This window comes from Amblyomma maculatum, chromosome 7, assembly GCF_055883805.1.
Source record: "Amblyomma maculatum isolate TAMU_Amacu chromosome 7, ASM5588380v1, whole genome shotgun sequence".
NCBI lineage: Eukaryota > Metazoa > Arthropoda > Arachnida > Ixodida > Ixodidae > Amblyomma > Amblyomma maculatum.
This window is the reverse complement of record NC_139350.1, coordinates 10,081,162-10,102,167: the sequence shown is the minus strand read 5'-3', so window position 1 is coordinate 10,102,167 and position 21,006 is coordinate 10,081,162. Positions and strand designations below refer to the sequence as shown.

Sequence of the window (21,006 nt, the reverse complement as noted above, 5' to 3'; positions counted from 1 at the left end):
TATTCGTTCTCTTCATTTACTTGTTCATTTACTTGTTCATTTACTTGTTCATTTACTTGTTCATTTACTTGTTCATTTACTTGTTCATTTACTTGTTCATTTACTTGTTCATTTACTTGTTCATTTACTTGTTCATTTACTTGTTCATTTACTTGTTCATTTACTTGTTCATTTACTTGTTCATTTACTTGTTCATTTACTTGTTCATTTACTTGTTCATTTACTTGTTCATTTACTTGTTCATTTACTTGTTCATTTACTTGTTCATTTACTTGTTCATTTACTTGTTCATTTACTTGTTCATTTACTTGTTCATTTACTTGTTCATTTACTTGTTCATTTACTTGTTCATTTACTTGTTCATTTACTTGTTCATTTACTTGTTCATTTACTTGTTCATTTACTTGTTCATTTACTTGTTCATTTACTTGTTCATTTACTTCTACATTTACTTCTTCGGACAGGCACGGCGAAATAGTGAGACTGGGCAAAGTAGCTCTTGCTACAATAAGTATTTTACAACTAGCTCTGTCTGCTAAACCCCGGTCCCTTTAGTCGCTGTTCTGTTCCGCAGGCGCCTACTGCCTTGTTTGACATTGTTTTAATTATGGCAGCCTTGCAGAAACTTCGGGTTTGGCAAGAATGTCTTATTAAAAAATTAAAGCAATTCAAATTGCATTAACACATAACGACGTAGCGCTGGGTGACCGCAGAGGCAGACTAACCAAAACTGATGACTGTACGTGGTTTACAAACTTAAAGACTGATTTTTTGATGCTTGTGGAGTAGAATGCAGAACAGTCATTAATGTCTTAACGGGTGATGTCTAAGACAGTCGAGTCGAAGGAGAAAGCACCTCATTTCAATTTAGTGTTTGGCATACATGACAGTGCCGCCGAAATTAAAGCGCAATCCACACAGTGGCCGAATCTGAACGTTTGTTTTGAGATTTATGAAAAAACAAAGTAGACGTAACAATAAACACTATACAATTTGAAAAAGTTCATTGACTCGAAAGGTTTAAAACTAACAAAAACAGGCCACTCAATGTTAACTTTGCACATTTTAAACAAAAAAATGTGCTAACAAACTTATAAACGCTCGCTTTAGTATTTCTGAAAATGTATCCAAACACTGCTTTGGTTAGGAATTAGTAACTCGCAAAGGAACAGCGAAAACAAAAACTGGAAATTCAAACCTCACCTCAACAAACTCCCTATCGGCAGCACAGCTTATATTTATCATCAGACCACAAAGAAAGTCATTCCTCGCAATCCATTCACTACTAATTATCTCCAAGAAGTCAAACCTACGCTTCTTATCCATCCTTTAGGTTAACATCTGTAGCTTTCTATCACAGCTAGACACCATCCACAGTGTTATTCGAACGGAAAGCGGCCTAGTGTTAATAACTGAAACATGGCTACACCCGTCTATAAATTGCTGATATACTTTCATTCCTTCCCAATTTTAATATTTCTCGATGAGATAGGGTACATAGGTGAGAAGGGGGTATACTTATCAGGACTCCTCTTTGATATTGCTGTAATAATGATAATAAAGCAATCTCATCTTGAAATACTTTTCATTAATGTTGACGCTTCGTATCCCCAATTATCATAGGCATTTGCTTCGTCTTCGGGTTTAAGTGGTTCTTTGTTGGTAACTTCCATGCAGCCTTTCGCGTCAGAAAGACTTCCCACTCACACATTCCCAATCTTCTGTATGGTGTGGAATTTTCCGTCTCTAATTTGGTCTAATCTATAAATCTATATCCAAAAATAACATTGAAAGGGACGTTAACACGTGTCACATTGGAATTGTCACAAATCATGTCTAGTTCTACTGGTTACAGCAGCCAATCTTCTAATATTCTAGAACTTCAAACTTGATAGCGTTGCGCCGCCACTTCATTTGCCTGCACTTTGCGATCTTTCTGTAACTAAAACTAGATTGTCTTGCCCACTACCGTGCCTCAAAAACAAAAAGAAAAGCCTAACCCCTCACGACAGCGGCAATAAAGCAGCCTGAACACAGAGCTCTCCGTTTTGTTGGGGGGAGAGATTCTCCATAATTTTTCAAGCCATTCAGTCGAAAGTAACTGGTCCCTTCTGAAATTAAAAATTCATAACCTAATTACCAACCAGAAATCAACAATCACATATAAGACCTCGTCAACATGGTTTAATACCAAACTGAAACGCCTCAACAAGAAAAAGAAAAGACTTTCCAACAGCGAAGCATCTTAACCCAATAACTGCACGGGGAAAATCTGCCGAGAATGCCATCCGGTATATCTTTATCGAGCAAAAGCCAAACGTTCTTTTACCTCAGTATCACCGTGTGTGCTGCATACCGACCCCGATTTGTTTTTATATACTATTCACCGTACACGCCATATGCCTCTTACAATACTCGGTGAAGGCAATAACTCCATTTCAGATCATGAAACTAGTAGCACTTTTAATACCTTTTTCTGTTCTATTTTCCCAAATCAACCCAACGCCGTGCCACGAAGCCTTGTGTTCGATCACCCAGCTAAGCAAGACATTTTGTTCAATGCTAATCGTACTATGTAATTAATCGAGGTACTGAAAGTGATCTGCCTTCGGTATTGATGGTTGGAACCCTTAAGTTTTAAAAAACTATCAAGATTATAGTTAGCATCGGTCTGTACCACATGCTTAAACGGTCCTTGTCTGGTGCTTCCACAATACTGAAACGTCGGAAAGATTGTACCAGACCCCCAAAATAGGTTCTTCATTTTCAAATAAAAACTCGCTATTTTCGTCACAGCCATCAACGCGAGATTAATACAGCATGTGATTTACTCCCATAGTTACATTTTTTGTTCCAATTCTCTCGACACTAACCAGCCTAACCAGCATGGATTCCTTAAACGACTTGTTATACCAAACTAATTTTATTAACGACCAAAGTTATAACCTTACCTAAAACATTCCTGTTGATCCCATGCTATTAAGCTTTGGAAAACATTTGATAAAGTTCGCGTAAATCTTTTAGACTTAAACCTTAATTTTTAGGGGATGGAATGGCTTTGAAATTTCTTGGCTAAAAGAATGCAAAACCTACACGAACAACCACTATTCCCCGCGTTAGCCGGTAACCTCAGATGTTCCTTTAGGTTCAGTGCTCGGGCACTTGCTTTTCCCTATATACATCAGTAATCTGCTCCCTGATATTACCTCTAGCATTTGTGTATTCGCTGAGTGTGCTTTTTAGAGCCCAATTTCTAACACCACTGATGTCCTCGGCAATAAAAACGATCTATAAAAATCGAGACTTGGCGAAAAGACTGGTAAATGTCACTTAATATCAAACATGTCTGCTTATTTTTTTTATTGCAGGAAATCCTACATTCTTCATAAATACGTTCTTTTCGATACCATTGTGCCTTCCGTTTCAATCAAGTATTTGGCCGTTACTCTTACTCTTACCCTAACAAGGTCATCACATTTAACGACCATCGCTAATGACGCTAACCGCATCCTTAGCTCCTTACGTCAAAATCGTATTGCAACCCCTCGCATTAAATTACTATCATACCTAACCTTTATCCGACCTAATCTAAAATTCGCTTCAGCTTAATTTGGGAAATAATTTGAAATCATGCTGCACGCTTTATTTTCTCTGAGTGCTCATTTTTGTCTAGTGCGTCTTCATAAAAAAAAAAGCAAGCACCACCACCTAATTTTTAGTCACGTCTTTAGGAACATTAATCGTGTCACGGGTTCCATCGCCATTCCAACAGATTATCACCAAAAGACTATCTACCCAGCACCTGCTAAAACCTTCTCATCTCTGATCATTTTTTGTCGCTTAATCAAGGGAATTAAACGACATTTTGGCGGAGGCTGTGCACCTTAACAACCCCATCAAATTCAAGAATACAGAAACCGTCACTTTTTAATCGCCACTTATGCTATGCTCCATACCAGGGGCCATTCAGGTATGGTAAATATGAATGCAGTAGTGCGGTCGGCAGGGTAGAAGCCTATAGTCCTAAGGTCCCATTTCACTACCCATATTTTCCAGTTTGTAGGCATGTGACCCTTGCTTTTCGTCCTACGTAGGAAGGGGAAATAGCGCTATCCCTCACAGCTGTTTTTCAGCTTTCGGTGTAAAATAAATCGCGAAGCATCACCCAAAGAATAAACTAGTGACTTCTTTTGAGAAATATTTTAGATGCTGTTAACATTACAGATATCACAATATGAATATATGTCATACACTCTTCAGTAACGCAGCTTAAAATCTAGAGAACTATTTAATGGTATACATTTAACTAAAAACAAAGCTTAGTTACGCCAGTGAACTGAGGGCAAACAACCGACCTTATGACGTGATGTTGAATCTCATAGAAGCTTGCTTTTGAAATCTGAATGGTTCAACTGCGAACAGCACAATTTCGACATTAAAATATAGTACAACAACACTCACGTTGGAAAAGTGCTTTTAGCATGTACTGCAAATAATTTGTGGTCCGCTGTACCAAGTCCCATTTCTGAAAAAGATGAAAACATCCCATCTCAACAGAACGTGAAAATCAATGGAAGAGGAATGGTGCTTGGGAAGAAAACAAAATCGAGGACATTGCCACTGAAGATATGGAGACATTTTTTACAAGTACACCGCAAAATTTCTGCATCGGGAATTTCCCCGCAAGCAAATTGGGGATGAATAGCGCCGTTTTAAGAGCGTTGACTATCTTTTACTGGTACGTCCGAATTTCCAGTCCCGGACTACTTGCTCTCAGGTCTGGGCTTCCGCTCTGACAAGAAACAGCGTTTGGTCACATGTATTAGACCATCCTTTGCTCTTAGCAGACAAAGCAAATCATCAGTAAACAAGACTCCGTTCCTTCGCAGTGACGGTTTATCTTTTGACGTGTATGTAATATTAACGTTAGATAACAGAGGTGGGAATCAATGAGTACTTTTCGTTTACAGCGTCTTATTTCTCACGGTTTGCAAGCAGTTGATGCCCATAAAGTTACATTGCTCAGGTATCTGCGCTTCGAAGAGCAGACGAAATCGTTTGCAAAAACGTTCACAACAAGGGTTAGCTTCTAAAGCAAACAGCTGCTCGTTTGCGACGCTTTCCTTAGTGAGGGCTGAGAAAATAACGAAACAGCGAAGAACCGGACAGCACGAACAAATCCGCTCGTAAAACTGGTAACCGCTAACTGCATGTGTATTGGAAATTATGTTTTCCGTTTGACGCAGAATGTTTGAAGTGGTGTCAAATGGCCTGCAATGTTTCAAAGGATAAAATTACTAATTGAGATGGAGCCCAAGGGATCCGCACAGAACATTTCAGCCCCCAAACCATGGATTCCGAGGAGCTTCAGACGAACCTTACATTTTTTAGCTTTTATAGCAGGGTGCTTTTGTTGGTGTGAAACGGTTCGTCGTATTGTAATGTATACGTTCGTGAAACGTAGGAACTGATAAAAGGAATAAATATACCAGGTATAATTCTGGTGACTAATTCTGAATATTAGTGCAAAATCGATGAAATAGAAGGCACTGATTTAGGATCCGGTAGCTAACGCTCTTAAGGCACTGGTGGAGGAATACTTATGACCCCTTTTTGCATGCAATCAGTAATATGTCGTGGCCAATAACTATTAAGACGCGTTGAAAACCGTCCCTTGAGCAGTACAGTAGGATCTCTTAGGATTAAACTTGTATGTGCATGGCAATGATTCATTCAAGTTTCATCACTTTAGAAAACTTGCCTTATAATCGCTCCATTGAATTCCAAGTTGGGCGGCGATATCATCTTCAGGCAGGTTCGGGAGAAAGTCTGCAAATATCTGCATGAGGAGAGACCTGTGAGTAGAATTTACACTACTGCAAAATTTAAGTGAATCTTTAGCGAAAGTCCTTAACGACCAACCACTCCTGGTTTACTCAAATGCATTGCAACATTAGAGAATGATTACATTGTAAACGGTAATATCGAATAAAAATACACTATCCACGAGTCATACCAGAAAATGACGCAAGCGCCCGCTGAAGCCAGTAGTCGACCCAACAGCCGAGAAGAGCGCGTTTTGTCTAGAACGAAGAGCATCTGAAAGGCAGATCTGACGTAGAAGTGACCTCTTGCATATATTGTTTACTTTAAGAAAAATGTTGAATTTCGGTTAGAGGGCTTAAGGTACCCAGATGATTCGGGCTATAACGCTGTAGTGGAGAGCTGCATAAAATTTGATAACATGGGGTGGCTTCAAACATTACAAAGATAAATCGGATAGTTGAAAATGTCAATAGACATAAGAGTTATTCCGTTATCAAAACTGCACAGTGGTGTAGGACAAGGTACAAACCATTCCAACAGGCGAACTCGCAGCTTCAAAGGTCACTGGAGTCCTGTTCTCTACAACACGACACGCTCTGGAGGAAGCAAATCCAGCTCTAAATCTAAAAACAGGTAATGCCGACTATTTATCCCTGGCTTTTAATGCATCCCATTAGAGCTAGAGTCGCATATCCCTTTTTTGCGCGTGTTTTTCCATCTAGCCTATATACATACACTACAGATATTCACTTTGCTAGCTACACTTATTTGACAAAGGTCTAGAGATATCCACGACTGATTTCGAGGAAATGGTTTGTAACCCGAGTCGCTGCAATAGGCTTCAAATGGTGAAAAGCATTAGGTCATGGGCAAAATTGTCCTAACTGCGCAGCCTACAGACCTTACGACAAAGAGGCTACAAAAACACCCACTCTGCATGCGTTCGACGCTTGGCCTGGCTGTGGGCCCTGATTTAAGAACCGGTCCTAAGGCATATTAGGGCCGGACTGGCAGGATAGAGGGGAATGAGAATATGGGATTTAAACAATGTCTTTCTTCCAGTCGTTTTACAGGGCAACTCCGGAGTTTTATCGACATTCGAATATTCCGATAAAAATTTTACTTTGGGTGGCCCTTTTAGCCCTGACGCATTCTATCGAATTTGGGAAGCGTGCAATAATTCGTTTGCGCGCAACATGATTTTAAAATATGAAGTTTTTGTGGCTTCGTTTGAGATGATTTTTGCGGGCAGCACTGCGTTTGTGACGTCACAAACAGTACACCCACGATACTGCTGTCTCCTTGCATGATCACGAAATTTTAGGGCCTCTATCGGGATCTCAGACACGTTAAGTACTCATTCATGATCTGTTTACCTAAATTCCGCCCCACAACGCACTTGCCAGTGTTTTTCTAATGCTGTATGGGCCATCACTGTTTCGTCGACGGGAATGTCATCTCTGGCCCTGAAAACAGTTTCGGTTTGCTGTTTTTCCTTTTTAAAAATAGTTCTACTTATAATTTCGTAGAATGTTTTTTTTTTTTTTGTGTTGGATTCGGGACAGACCGAAGAAAGTAATCCAACCAAAAACTAAATGGCGAAAACTCCGGAGTTGCCTTTAACACTCATGCAGACAAGTGCACGGCCTTTGTTTATTCACAATTCCCTCCATGGCCGAAGCATTGCAAATGAGTGTGGATTTGAAACATTATTACATTCAGAAGCAATGAATATGCGGCGACATCTGCTACTGACTGATTTGTGAGGCACTTGGGTCGAAGAGTAACAAGTTATATACAGAAAACATTAAAAATAAGCAGCATCGATAACAAAACTGCAAAAATATTAAAGTAAATACGAACCTATTAGAAAGCACGACCTATATAGAACAAGCAACTAAGAAAACAATGTGTAAAAAAAAAAAGTTAATACTGGCAATTTGACAGATGCGAAAACAAAATGGGGTACCGCCATAAAAAATTTGGAAAAATACAGAACAAACTACTTAAGCAAGCAAGTCTATAAAATGGCAGGTATGTAAACAATTTCAAAACATGCTGATTTCACTTCAGTAATATAAAGAATAAATGGCGCTTAAAAATTTGGGAAGCACCATCAGCAAAAGCGGATAAAGGTTCTCTGTCGTGTGGAGAGCGCTGATCAATGCTAGAGGAACACGCTGCAGCACGCCAGCCTTTCTACCTACACCTGGGTTCAAATCCTGAAGCATTGTGAAAGTTACAATGTTGGCACTAGCCCTGACGTTTGGTGCATATTTATCCTAATGCTGCTTTCAAATTCAGAACCCAAGTTGGAGACGAAGGCTGCGATTCAATGAAATTCACAAGCTTTCTGTATGGCGCCATGGCAAAGGAACCGGAGCGGAGAGCCATATTTTTATTATGTGTATAAATACTGTAACATCGAACATTCTCGGCCAAACCGGTAAGTTTGGAACTCATATGCAGCGAAATAAAATGCAGACAGGAGTGCAAGCGGCGCAGCAGGGCTGCAGCAGCTACACGAAGTCACCAAAGCAGTGAAAATAATTACCTCGTCCCATTCAGGAATGATCGGTTCCTCATCCAAGTCCTCGGTCCTGTATTTATCGAAATACTCGCAGCCTGAAAAAAGAAATGTGTATGCGTCAAGTAAACAGAGAAGTCACTGACCACTCTTGAAATAAGCTGATCAGCTGGTAAAATAAGTCATAAAGAGAAAATAAAAACGGAAGCATTTCCACAAAACATAGAATGAACTGAGCGCAGCGATTCACATGCACGGATTGGGATATAAATATTCTGAACGGGCGAAAAATGCACGATAAAAACAGAGCAAAAAAAAAAGGTGATCGCCGGACAGAACAAGGTTCATTCTTACGAAGTAGGGGCTTAGATGCCTTAAGGCCGAAATGCCGAGGACACCTGCTTGCAAGTACACTAAGCATTACGGCAGATTGAGCAGCAGAATTTCGTGTCGTTTGTTAAATAGTTGTAACCATTGTTTAAGGATTACGAAGTAAATGTCACAATAGCGTAAAATGAATATGGCATGTAAAGACGAATGCGGCTGACAATAGGGTGTAATATTTTAGCGAGATATTGTAAGCCTCTTAGACCTGAGGGGAGGCGTTCGAGAGTTTGAAAAGAGGATGAGGAAGCGATATCAGGAAGCGATATCGAATTGTTCCACGTGCCAACAATGAAGGAATTCCACGTGCCCACGTGATGAGCAGTTTATGCATCACCAGTTTATCTGGAATACAGAATTCTCTTTTCAAGGACGAAATTGAATTGCTTCTAAAACGTGGACTCCAGATATGAGACTGTCGCTGATTAAATGTGTTCTTCTGCCTATACACTTTAGGGTAGCGGAGAGCAATGGGGCGTTTCAGGTAGTCAAGGAGAAACAAATTTATTTTTCAGCATCAACGATCACTGCCCCAATAGGGGTAAGCAAGATGCCTAAAAAGTCGAGAAGGGCTTGCACCCTATTCTCAGGTGGCAAGCGACTCATACCGACACGCTAAAAATTGAAATTTGAAGTAATCAAGCAAAATATATGGCAGAGCATGGCAGAAAATCAAATTTAATGCAAGTGCAGACTAATATTGCCGCGAACCATTCAGATGTTTGTTCTCTTTCGACAGCCGCAGGCCTTATTGTGAATCTAGCGCTCGAATCGCTTCTGTATTCATTGTTCGTTCATGCTCGTAGCGAGACGCGGCTTTGATTTCCTTTGTTGCGGCGGATGGTTCGAGTAGTATGTCGAAGCATTCCAACCACGCGCTTGCATTTCTACAATGTTCCTGGTTATGCTAGTCACTGTCCGCAGTTTTACCTAGATGTTTCCAAGCCATTAATAAATTTAGTGCTGACGAGTGAATCGGGAAATCTTAGTTCGACAGCCGACGAGCACGTTTGTTGCTATCGCCACCGCCAGCTGCTTAATTCTTTTGCGAGCTCAACGCAGCCCAATGAAGAGTTGATTCTCGTGAAGATCATCTCATTTGTTGCCAACGGCATTGTCAGCACCACGTGACTTCTGGAGGAGGCAGCGGAGGATCTACAGCAACGCTTATTCTAGCATCTCATATCGCAGACGTCTACTCCGCCAAGCGCTATCGTCTGATAGTGTGGACCATTTGATCGCCTGGGTTGATTTCCTGTCAACAAGGAAACCCCGCATCCTTCATACCTGCGGACACCACGTGGTACTGCATCACCGCACTGCTGCGTCGCTTGCTTGACATAAAAGGCCGGCGATATCGCTTTCCTGGTCACTTGGCAGCGTAGGCGGCGGATATACAGCCACGCTTATTCTTGCATCTTAAAACGCAGGTTTGAGCAGCCATTTGTTGTACTTTTTACTCTTTTGCACTGCTCTCTGCGCTGCTTCTGATGCCGGTGATCTGCGTTTGTGTACTGTTGCTGACATGACAGAGATTGCTGATATGAAGCGTGAATTCCGAAAGGAACTGAGATAGCTAAGAAACAGCCTAGGGTACATAAACAAAGACTGCGAGAAATGAAGCAAGATTGCACAGAAATAAGGAGGGAAAATGCTGCAATAAAGAATCTAGTGAACAATGGCCGCAGGAGTTTGAGCATTTGAGTAAACAGGTGCGCGACAATTCTGTAAGAGTAATTGAACAGGATCAGTATTCTAGGAAGGAACAATAATATTAGAGTAAAGGGGGCGCCGTATGAAGAGAACGAGAACTTTGAAGAGTTACTTGGTAAAGTGGGAGACGCACTGGGTGAGCCTATAAATAAATAGGATGTCGAGCTGTGCCACCGTGTTCCAGTTTGGAACAACACAGAAGGCAAGAACATTGCTGCTGTTTTCAACAGCCGTGCCAAACGAAATCAACTAATTGACAATGCGCGTAGCAAACTACTAAACGCCAAGGACCTAGAATTTTCCACAAAGGCATCGCTGTTTATGAACGAACATCTTTGTCCCCAACTTACGGTTCTGCTAGGGAACACAATCGCAAAAAAAAAAAGAAGGAAATGAGCTGGCGTTATGCATGGGCAAAAGGCGGCAAAGTGTTCGCACGAAAATCAGAGACATAACGAGTCATCCGCATTTCGTGCGAAGGTGAATTGGAAAAAATTGTATAAGCACGTTTTGCACGCTTTATCGTGCCTTTGTTTCCGGTGGTGACAAACACAGCTAAAGATATCGCTTCTCCAAACGATAGTGCGCACCTTTCACTCTTACATTTTAATGCGCAGTCTGCAAAGAATAAGTACGACGAGATAACTACATTTCTCGACGAATTCGAGCTTAGGTTTCATTTCATAATGATCGCCGAAACATGGTATAAAACGCAAGAAGTCCTTTCTCTACCAGGTTACAAACGTTTTTACCTAAACAGGCCCTTCAGGCTCGGTAGGAGAGTAATGCAGTTTGTATCGGAACAGATGCGATGTGTAGTGCTCCCCGAATTCATAGCAATTACTCCATATTACGAGACACTGACGCTCCAATAGGAAAAGTAAATATTTGCCGTTATTTACCGGCTCCTCGGTGGGAGTACTGCTGAATTACTTGTCTGCTTAGAAAAGATCCCAAATTTGCCGTGTGTGAATCAACTACACATTACCATTGGGAAGGATTGCAACAAACATACCTCAGCCTACTTCAAGTTCTCGAGAAAGGTCCTTTCTTCTCGATACATTTTACTTTTCAAACGTGATAACAGAACCTACACGCATCACTTGTCACTGCGAAAGTCTTCTTGATATTTTTAATACAAATAATCCCAGAGACTGCATCAGAGCTGACGTTATAACGACTACTCTGGGTAATTATTTGCTTATTTTTATGCTTTGCAAGCCCGGTGGACTATGTAAAAATTTTCGAATGTCTTGTCAATCATTTTTAGTTCAAGAAATCAATGATAGAACGCTTAAAAATTTTAGGAGTGTTGTTGCGGAAATCGACTTAACATCTGTGCTTGAGTACTACTGCTGACGATGCTTATGACGTTTTCACGAGTCTGCTTAAGCATACCTACATGCATTGCTTTAGGTACAAATCTATCAAGAGGCATAAAAAATACCGTAGGCCATGGTTCACAAAATAATGAATTAGTATGATTATTAAGAAAAATGATATGCATTTTCAGTTTTTTGAAAACAAGGGAACTCGGCTATTTCTATGCATTTAGGAATAGAGAAACAGTGTAAGTTTTTACGGAACTCTAAACACGCTTACTTTGAAAACAGTTTTGGCCGCGTTGCCGCCCGGGTGGTTACTCTTTGGCGGGAATTGAATAAACTCTTAAATAGGAGTACACATGAAAGTGAAGACCTCGAAATTATAATTAATAATCAAAGATTTAGGGAAAGAGAGCTAGCAAATAAATTAAAGAATATTTTACGACTTTAGCTAATAACAGTCACAATGATAAAGCATCCTCGTATTTGCGCCAACTGTATGCCCACACTGTTTTCTTTTATCCAGTTATTACAGATGAAGTTTATTCCATTTTTATGTCCTTAAAGAACAGCAAAGCGCGTGATATTGACGACCTAATTCATCCCATAAAGTTTGTGCTCAATCTCGTAGTACCTGCTCTTACGCATATATTTAACATCCGTTTAGGTACTGATGTTTTCCCGCAAAAAAATACAGATAGCCAGAGTCGCTGTCCTGTTCAAGTCGGGTGACAAAAATGAATTTTCAAATTATACACCCATTTCTGTAAAGCCTGTAACACCCAAACGACTGGAAAAGGCAATTTGTAAAAGAGGGGTATCATTTTGCGATAACCATGCTAAAATATCTCCCCAACAGTTTGGTTTCCTACAGGATATGTCAGCAGAACTGGCCCTTGTCACACAAAATTACTTTATTATTACAGGATTTGAAGAAAAAACTAAACACTAGGGGTCGTTGTAGATTTTTCTAAGACGTTTGATAGAATTGACCCTATTAGCGTATTTTCTAAACTAGAGCATTCTGGCTTCAGTTGTATACCTCTTAACCTTTTAAGATCATGTCTGTATGCGTGATAGCATAGACTTTGAATAAAAGAGGAATCATAAGCTCGACGCAATATATCTTATGGTGTGCCTCAAGGCAGTATATTAGGATCCATTCTTTTTACAATTTATATTATTGACATAGTCGAATAAGCGACCAAGCCGTCTTGGCAGTCTATGTCTATGACACAAGTATCTTTCTTCAGTCAAAAGACGTTAGTGAATTACCATGTTTTGGTAACATTATATTGAATAAACAGTTAGAATGAAGCAAAATTAATTCATTGGAAATAAATACGAAATAACTAAGGCTGTCCTATCTCGGCCTGCGCAAAACGTCTTTAATTTAAACTTAGGCAATGAAATATTAGATACAGTACACGAAGAGATAACATTAGGTATAGTACTTAATGAACATTTAATTTGGGATGCGCATATAACGCATGTGCTTCGCAACTTGGCAAAGGTCTGTGGCATTCTCTGTAGACATAGTCTTCCACCTAGAAATAAACTAATGGTATATAATCCCTTATTCACGCCAGACATCTATTCCTGCAGCCTTTTGTGAGCAACAGCTTCGAATACCAACATACACCGGTTATTCTTAGTGCAAAAAAAGGCAATACATCCCATTGCAGGCTTCCCGCATGAAGGCCATACAACTGAGCTTTTTTAAGCACAATATACTGTCTGTACTCCACTTATATCATTTTAACCTAATTATTAGGTATAAAAATTAGCTGGTAAAATTAAATACATGCTTTCTATCACTGTGCAATCTAAGACAAATTTTGGAAGTTCCCTACAACACCAGAAACAAATACTTGGTTTGTATCCTTTTCACGTACGAATAATGGTTTCAATAGACTAAAACATCGCTTGCCAGCATAAACAGATTCAACAGCAGAGATATAGATATAAGAACGACAAAATCTGCACTAGCTAGATATTTTAGAAGTTTACAAGTATAATGTGATGAATTAGTGATGGGCATTAAAACATCTAATTAAAAAGGAAAAAAAAGGTCCATGTAAATGCATTTTTCTGTTTTGTTTTCAAGCATGCATAAGTTGCATATTTTTTATGTATTGTGCATAGACGATTCAAATTTTTATGTGTGCTGATTTGTATAAATGCTTGATCGTTATGTGCATATCCTATTATATTGTTTGTACTGTAGAGCATAACCTGTGCATAAAAAGAACATTTTATGATATGTAAATAGAGCTTGTATAAATGTCATACAATTAGTAAGAACATTGATTACATATTACAGTTCTCCATATTTCAGCTATTTTCCTTCACAACGTTTAACCTCTGTATGGTTGTTGCCGCTGTACGCTGCCATCAAAGGGGGCAAGGGGCTTCCTCAAGTTGCTTAGATAGCAGCTTTTAGTTTTTGCCTTCACATGTTTTTCTGTACAGGGAAGAATGCGGAATAAAGTGATTGTGATTGTGTATGTTCTAGCTGCGATCACTCCGCACATTCTATATTTTGCTAGAAAGATCAACAATCTAGTGGGATAAGTGTCGGCTAACGAGTACGTCAGTAAATATATATAGTGAGGCAGAAAAGAACTAGAAAGTCTTTTCTTGTTCTTTTAAGCCTCACTAAGCTTATTAATCGGCATTGATTTGACAAGATTGTTGATCGGCCGAGCTGAACATAAATTGCGTTGACTTATCTTAGCTAGGATATGCAACGTACTAATTTTGCCTTAATGTAAATTAGCTAGTGTCTGTGGCAAGCAGATGGTTGTGCACTATTTTCGGTTGCTCAGCAGTAGGTATGTAGTCCTGAAACAAAATGTGTCAGGTGCAGAGTTTCCAGACCATTTGAGTCTGAAACCCACAGAAATTAAGTGGTGCGGATTCGGTCTGCCCTCATAACACATAGGCCACTATTCGAGAAGCGCTCAAAATTTTGTTACCACTACGCTATGAAATATGTAGCCGATTATCGATAGAATTTCAACAGCGTGTGTGATAGTTTTAGGAAATTTCTATAGAAGCCCAACATGCATTTTTGTACTTTCATGCTGTTCTTATCGCCAGATTTAAAAAATGAAATCTTCGCCATTTTTAAGTGTCATGGAAAGTGCCCTGTCCAAAAGATCAAAATCCCAATATGGGCAATAAATAGCGTTAACTTATCAATAGCATGCTTAGTTGGGTGCATACGCAAGTCATAAATAGACTGTTTCACAAACAAGGACATTTCTTCTGCTTCCGGGACGGGAAACCCAAATGCACTTTCTCATGTTTTGTCCTTACGTGGAAATAGCTGGCCGCCAATGAACAAGCCTGCAATTATTTAACGCAAGCATAGCACTACTGTTTCTCTTCGGTCTCCGTTTGTTTGCATGTTAACTGGGGATTTATTGCGGCGTACTTTTCATCCCTTTTGATGTTGATACCTGGGTATGGGAGCTCAACGATGCTGAAGTCCGAGAACTTGTCCCACTTGGTAAGAGCTGCCATAAGCGGCACACGGCTGCAAGCAACAAAAGGGCGACTGAGAGTTAATACATGCGCTTTCGCGACAAAAGAAGGCTCAACCAACTGGCGTATAGAGTGAAGTTCCCCAAAGGAAACTGAGACAGAACAACACGTTTTAGATTATCACATATGAAACGAATAGCTGTACCAAGCTAGTGCAGGAAAGCTAATTCATTGTGAAGAACAAGGGACGCAGCATTGAACTGCTCCTTCCCTGCACTCCTGTTTCCTTGTCGGGGTAATATATGAAATATTGCGGGTTTTTTCCGCTTTATGGGAAGCTAAATCCGTGAATTAGTTGCTGCTCGTAAGAAATCTTGATCGGTATCAAGTTCATGAAAATCGGCGGAGAAAGGAAAAATCATTTGGACAAAATCTGCGCGGCAAAAGCACCAGTGTGAGCTCAAAGAATGGGAAGAATGCTGGATGGCTTGATGCTATGCACTTAAATGAACTGCGAAATTTCAACACAACATACTAGTCGAAACGAAAAAGATTCTAATTTTTGTAGGCAATGCTGATGTGATTAAAACAAGTGGGTCGCGCTGAACCGATTCAAGTCGTCGAGCGCCAGACATTGCTGCCTGGTTGCGCGGGCGAAACAAAATGTTACATTGTACGATTTATCGGGTTGACTGATTGAGAAAAACGTTCCAAATGAATGTCCATGTCTGGAAGGTATCGAAAGCTACGCTATAGTCCGTTTTCGCATTATACATTACACCCAATCGCGCTGTTCGAAGTGGTGCAGTGGGGTAGGGTGCGGGGTGTGGGCAAGAAAAACTGGCCGGAGACGTACAGAGAGCCAGTGTATACTAGTACCGAAGTTTGGATACATAAATCAGTTAAAGCTCTCTCCCGGTGTTTCCCAGCTGCCAAGCGTAGTTATAAATGGCGTTAAGGGTAGGTTGGACGAATCCTTGACGTCTGTGGTAATGACCTGCAATTCCTTTCTTTAAAAGAAAATACACGTTGAGAGGCACAGGACGCTAACTATTTATGCGAAAGAATATTTAAGTGGGGTAATTGAGTAAGCTTTTTAATTTCTAGTCATGCTCTACAACAAACCGTGTTACATCAGTATGCTCTTGAGTATTAAAAAATATTAAAATTCAAATTAAATATATTTCCGTCCGCATCTCAATTGTGAAGGGGAGAGTGACGAATTTCACACACCCGAGCTGGGAAACAAGAAATTTATTAACAAAGGTAAAATGCTGCCATTTGAAGTTTGAAGCCTAGTCATTGAAATAAATGAGGTAATAAGTTGACAAGGAAAAGTAGCCCCGTGTGGTGCGATTTAATAATCGCAATCACATTTCAGTTGCTCTACAGGAATCTTATCCACACAAAACCAGTGCTGAGGGTAAACATTATTGGGGATACTTATGCTCCACCTGCAAGGGTATGAGGCGATAACGTAGGCTATCTGTCTACATATAAAACTCCGCGATGGCCAAGCCGTTAAACGCGCCTGCTTGGCCTAGGAGTAACGTAATTGCAACGGTCCTGGCAGGCGGATTCTGCTATCACCCTCCAATTATGAGAGGAGAGTCCCAAGTTGCCAGCTCCAGCCGAAGGTAACGTCAGGCAGTCCTACGTACAGAATGTAAGTTGGAGTCCAAAAACGGACTCCTCCCGCATCACTAATGTTACATATAGCATGGTGAGGCTGACCAAAATAAAAATATGCCCCTGCCCGTGCCACTAAGTATAACGGGCTGTCAGCGCGCGGCCATGTCAGCTACCAGCAGCCGCCTGCCAGCGCCACGCTTGCCAGTTTTTGCCCACAACGCCAACGCTGGCCGGCGACGCATGTATTTTCGATGAACGGAGCCTTCAAAGCTATGGAATTAGTGTGAACATATCGATGACTTCTATATGAGAAGCTCCTACACGTCACTATACACTTCTTTCAATGTTTGTGGCATTTGCGCGCCTGTCTTTCATCACAAGTGTCAATTGCTATCCTAGTCTAAAGGTTTGGACTAACTTCATCTATATTTCTGTTGCTTCGCCCTGGTTCTACTTGTGTCAGTTATTACCAACTTGCCCAGTTCTAAGTCTTCATTCGTTTGCAATATACGTGTAGGGAAAGATCGCGAGAATTTCAGATGCACAGATGAAATACGCAAGAAATTAAAAAAAAAATACAGCTTGATGACTTAGGCGCCATATGTCCTGGGGCAATTAGAATTCTTACCTTATATACCTACTGTGAGATATTGAGATGCGAGACCACTATCATCGTTCGCCGCGTCAGAAGTAAACTAGAAATCGTGCCTCGTTTGAAAAAGTGTGCATTTCAGCGAAAGTCAGTGTATGCCGTACAGTGACCACACAAATAATGCTTTGAGACAGCGGGAGAATTGTGTCGCAAGGCCAGAAGCTCAGTCCCAGGTAGCATAAAGTGGGCTATGAAGGGGGGACCCTGGTGGGTCCGATGTAGGCAATGCAGGACAGCCCCGGTGTGCTCAATGTGGGTGCTGCAAGAGGGGCCGACGTAGGCCTGAAGGGGGCTGTCGACAAAGCCCTGATGGGCCCCACTAGGGACCGATGCAGGCAGCATTTGCGGGGCTGCGCACATTTTTCCGGCATTGTTAAAAGGGCACATCCAGCCAACTCCCCACGATGGTCCTACTTTGGACGGATTTGGGCAGCCGCTCTGCATGAACATTTATTTTTTTTTATTTCGGTTAGCCCCTCAGATAATGACATAGGTCCGATGCAGGCTATAGCGCAAGCCGCACTTAGGCTTGCTCACATTATTCTCATAGGGGTCCGACGCAGGAAATCGATGGGAAGCCCTTGTCGAAGTTTTCCCAATCATTATTTATGCACGTAATTAAATAATTATTTTGTACATGCTTGCCTTTATAAACAGCCACAATATTAAATTTTGCAATAACTCTTAACATTAGTCTAGCCTAAATGACTTCGTGTACATCTTGTTCAGGCCATGATGATGTGTGTTCGGAACAGTAATTTTGTGCTTAGCGTTGTAGGCTATCCATAGCAACCACATTAAGAGCAACAGTTATAAATCAGTATGTTTTAGTATTTTTAGCGCAATTTGCATGAGTGCGAGAACTAAAGCCACGTAGTATTTCTAACCGACTAAACATGGGAACAACTGTTATACAAATAGTCTATAATAGTACTAATATAGGGCAGCATATAATACAAATAAAGGTTGAAAAGAATCATTACACAATTGCACGCGCGCCTTCTAGCCCCATTGCGGCCGATGTGGGACCTACAGCGGTTTTGTGTGGGCAGCCCCAATTGGGCTGGGTGTTTTTGAACCTAAAGCCCACTTGCTGTGGCACGTGCCTTCCAATTCCCCACAAGGGACCGATTTTGGTATCATGCAGGCCTGCCCGCCTTCCAGCCCCATTACGGCACATGTGGGATATAAATCAGTTTTGTGCGGGCAGCCCCAATTGGGCTGGGTGTTATTTTTGAACCTAGAGCCCACCTGCAGTTGCACGTGCCTTCAAAGTTCCCACAAGGGACCAATTTTGATACCATGCGGGCAGGCCCGCCTTCCAGCCCCATTACAGCCTACGTGGGACCTAAAGCGGTTTAGCTAAGGCTGCCTCATTTGGGCTTCACGAGGGCTTGCCCAAATTGAGCTCTTATTCATATTTCCCCTGCCCTCAAGCAACCTACAAGGGGCCGATTGGGGCAGCATGTGGGCGTGTCCATTATTGTTTTGCCCCACTACGGCCGATGTAGGTCCCACAAAGATTTTATGGGGGCGGCCTCATTTCGGATCTATGAGGCCCACATTTAGGTTGGATTGCCCTTAAATATCCGACAAAGGACCCTTGCGGTCTGGATACAGGAATGTGCTTGCATTAGCCAGAGCAATGCCGCTATGGGACTCGTGCAGAAGGAACAGGGGCAAGCCCAAATGGGGCTTGCCCACATTTGCCCCATCGGGGACCGATGCAGGTTTTATGATGGTTGCCCCAGCCCCACTTGCCTACATCGGACCTACTGGGGCCCCACATTCTGTGCTTCCTGGGGTTGAGCAAGCGACGTGTGTGAACATCTGATGCGAACAGTAACCGCCGCTCGGCAGATTAGGCCACTCACGAATTAAGGCATTGGGCGGCAGTCAGGATAAATCTGAAAGGAGCTCAGTTTTTGATTGGAAGTAGAATCAAATTCAACGTCTTTAGGTGCGCCTTTGTGGTGGAATTTAGCTTTCAGTGCCTTACATATTGCATGGCAATCCTAAGCTGATGCGCTGTCTGCACTCAGGTGAACCATGCCATAGCAGGCAGAACAGTCATAGTGGTGCCGTGGTACATTGCTTTTAAAGCAATTTTCATTCATGCACTTGACATTGTGAAAGCAAACATGCCGGTAAATGTGGCTGCTGCTCCTAAGCACAGAATGGTGCCGTGATGAAGCACGGCACCACTCGATCTTTGGAGCAGCAGGGTCACATTCACCGGCACGTTTGCGTCTCACAATGAGAAGTGCATGAATACAAGTGACACTAGAAGGGCCCGTGCCGTACAGTCGTTTTATCGAGTAGGCCTAAAACCAGTTCAATTAACGCACACTGATAAGGGTAGGAAATGTGATGGTAGCCAAGTGCGTAAATTTCAGACAGTCAGAAAATTCCACTGCAAAATCATTCTATCATTGAAGGTTGGAACGTCTTAGAACGCCGTCTGATAAAAGAGTAAACAAAACAGAAGAGATAGTGAGCAGAGCGTAGACATACTATCTTAGACTTGGAGAGGTTTACCGGATGGCTTCTGCGCATGCAGTAGGAAGGGTGGGGAAAAGTGGCCACGTCACGTGTGTAATAGGCGTCAGGCTATACCTGTATAAGCCTAGGATAGTACATCTCCGCTCTGAAAAATCTAATTTCCCGCAAGAGAACATTATTTGTGAAAGCTCGTGGAAATTTTTTTGTCATTTGGGTTAAGATTTTTGCGTGCACAACGGAGAGCGCTGGTATAAAAAATGAAAGGGTAGAAAAAGTGGCTCGAATAGTCCACGTGAAAACCAATAAAGAAGAACAATGCACTCACTTTGATTGCTTTTTTTCAGTCATCAGGTCACAGATTTGACCCACTGATAATTCCTCGAGAAGCAGAATATCTTCCCTTTCCAGTTGTCCTTGAAAGGAGGCCCCACTACACAAAGGTTGGGGAAGAGAACGGGTCAAAAGAATTCGTTGAACGGAATGAACTACGCTTGCTTTAAATTATTGCGTTGCACATTTCATAGAAATAGCGGTGACGAGAAAAGCTATTATCAATTACAGGTTTCCACGACACTCATTCTGAATGCCACGCATTGGACGGGCCCAAGGCTAGGCCGGGGCAGACACACGACGTCCAGCCGAGCGCAGACACAGGCACGCTAAGTTAGCGTTTTACCACCAGTGACTGTTCCCGGAACCAGAACAAACGAGCATTACTTACTGCAGGACATGAGGGAATTTCACAGGAATAAGAAATGGGCAAGCACACATATTGTAATAACGCTTGAAGAACGAGATAAGATGGCTTCTCGAAGTCGTTGTCTTGAACAATGATGTCTTTCGTCCATAGCTACCCACAACGCATCGTAAAAGAGGCAATCCTGCTAAGAGCAAAACCGCTTAGCCTGCGACAGTATCTCTCCTCCCCTTAGTCCTGAGGCTGGTGTGACATTGCT

General features: G+C 41.5%; 1 protein-coding gene across 2 annotated transcripts in view; it reads right to left on the bottom strand.

Moving 5' to 3' along the window:
* The window catches only part of LOC146182706 (phosphatidylinositol-3,5-bisphosphate 3-phosphatase MTMR14-like), a 76,468-nt gene that overhangs the window by 16,789 nt on the left and 38,673 nt on the right, over nt 1-21,006 (bottom strand). For both annotated transcript variants that reach the window (XM_084608907.1, XM_084608908.1), the window contains exons 9-13: nt 20,376-20,480; nt 15,240-15,316; nt 8,381-8,451; nt 5,762-5,839; nt 4,462-4,525 (exon numbers count right to left, since the gene is read on the bottom strand). In XM_084608907.1, coding sequence (XP_084465033.1) covers nt 4,462-4,525; nt 5,762-5,839; nt 8,381-8,451; nt 15,240-15,316; nt 20,376-20,480 — 395 coding nt within the window. The remainder of the gene's footprint in view (nt 1-4,461; nt 4,526-5,761; nt 5,840-8,380; nt 8,452-15,239; nt 15,317-20,375; nt 20,481-21,006) is intronic.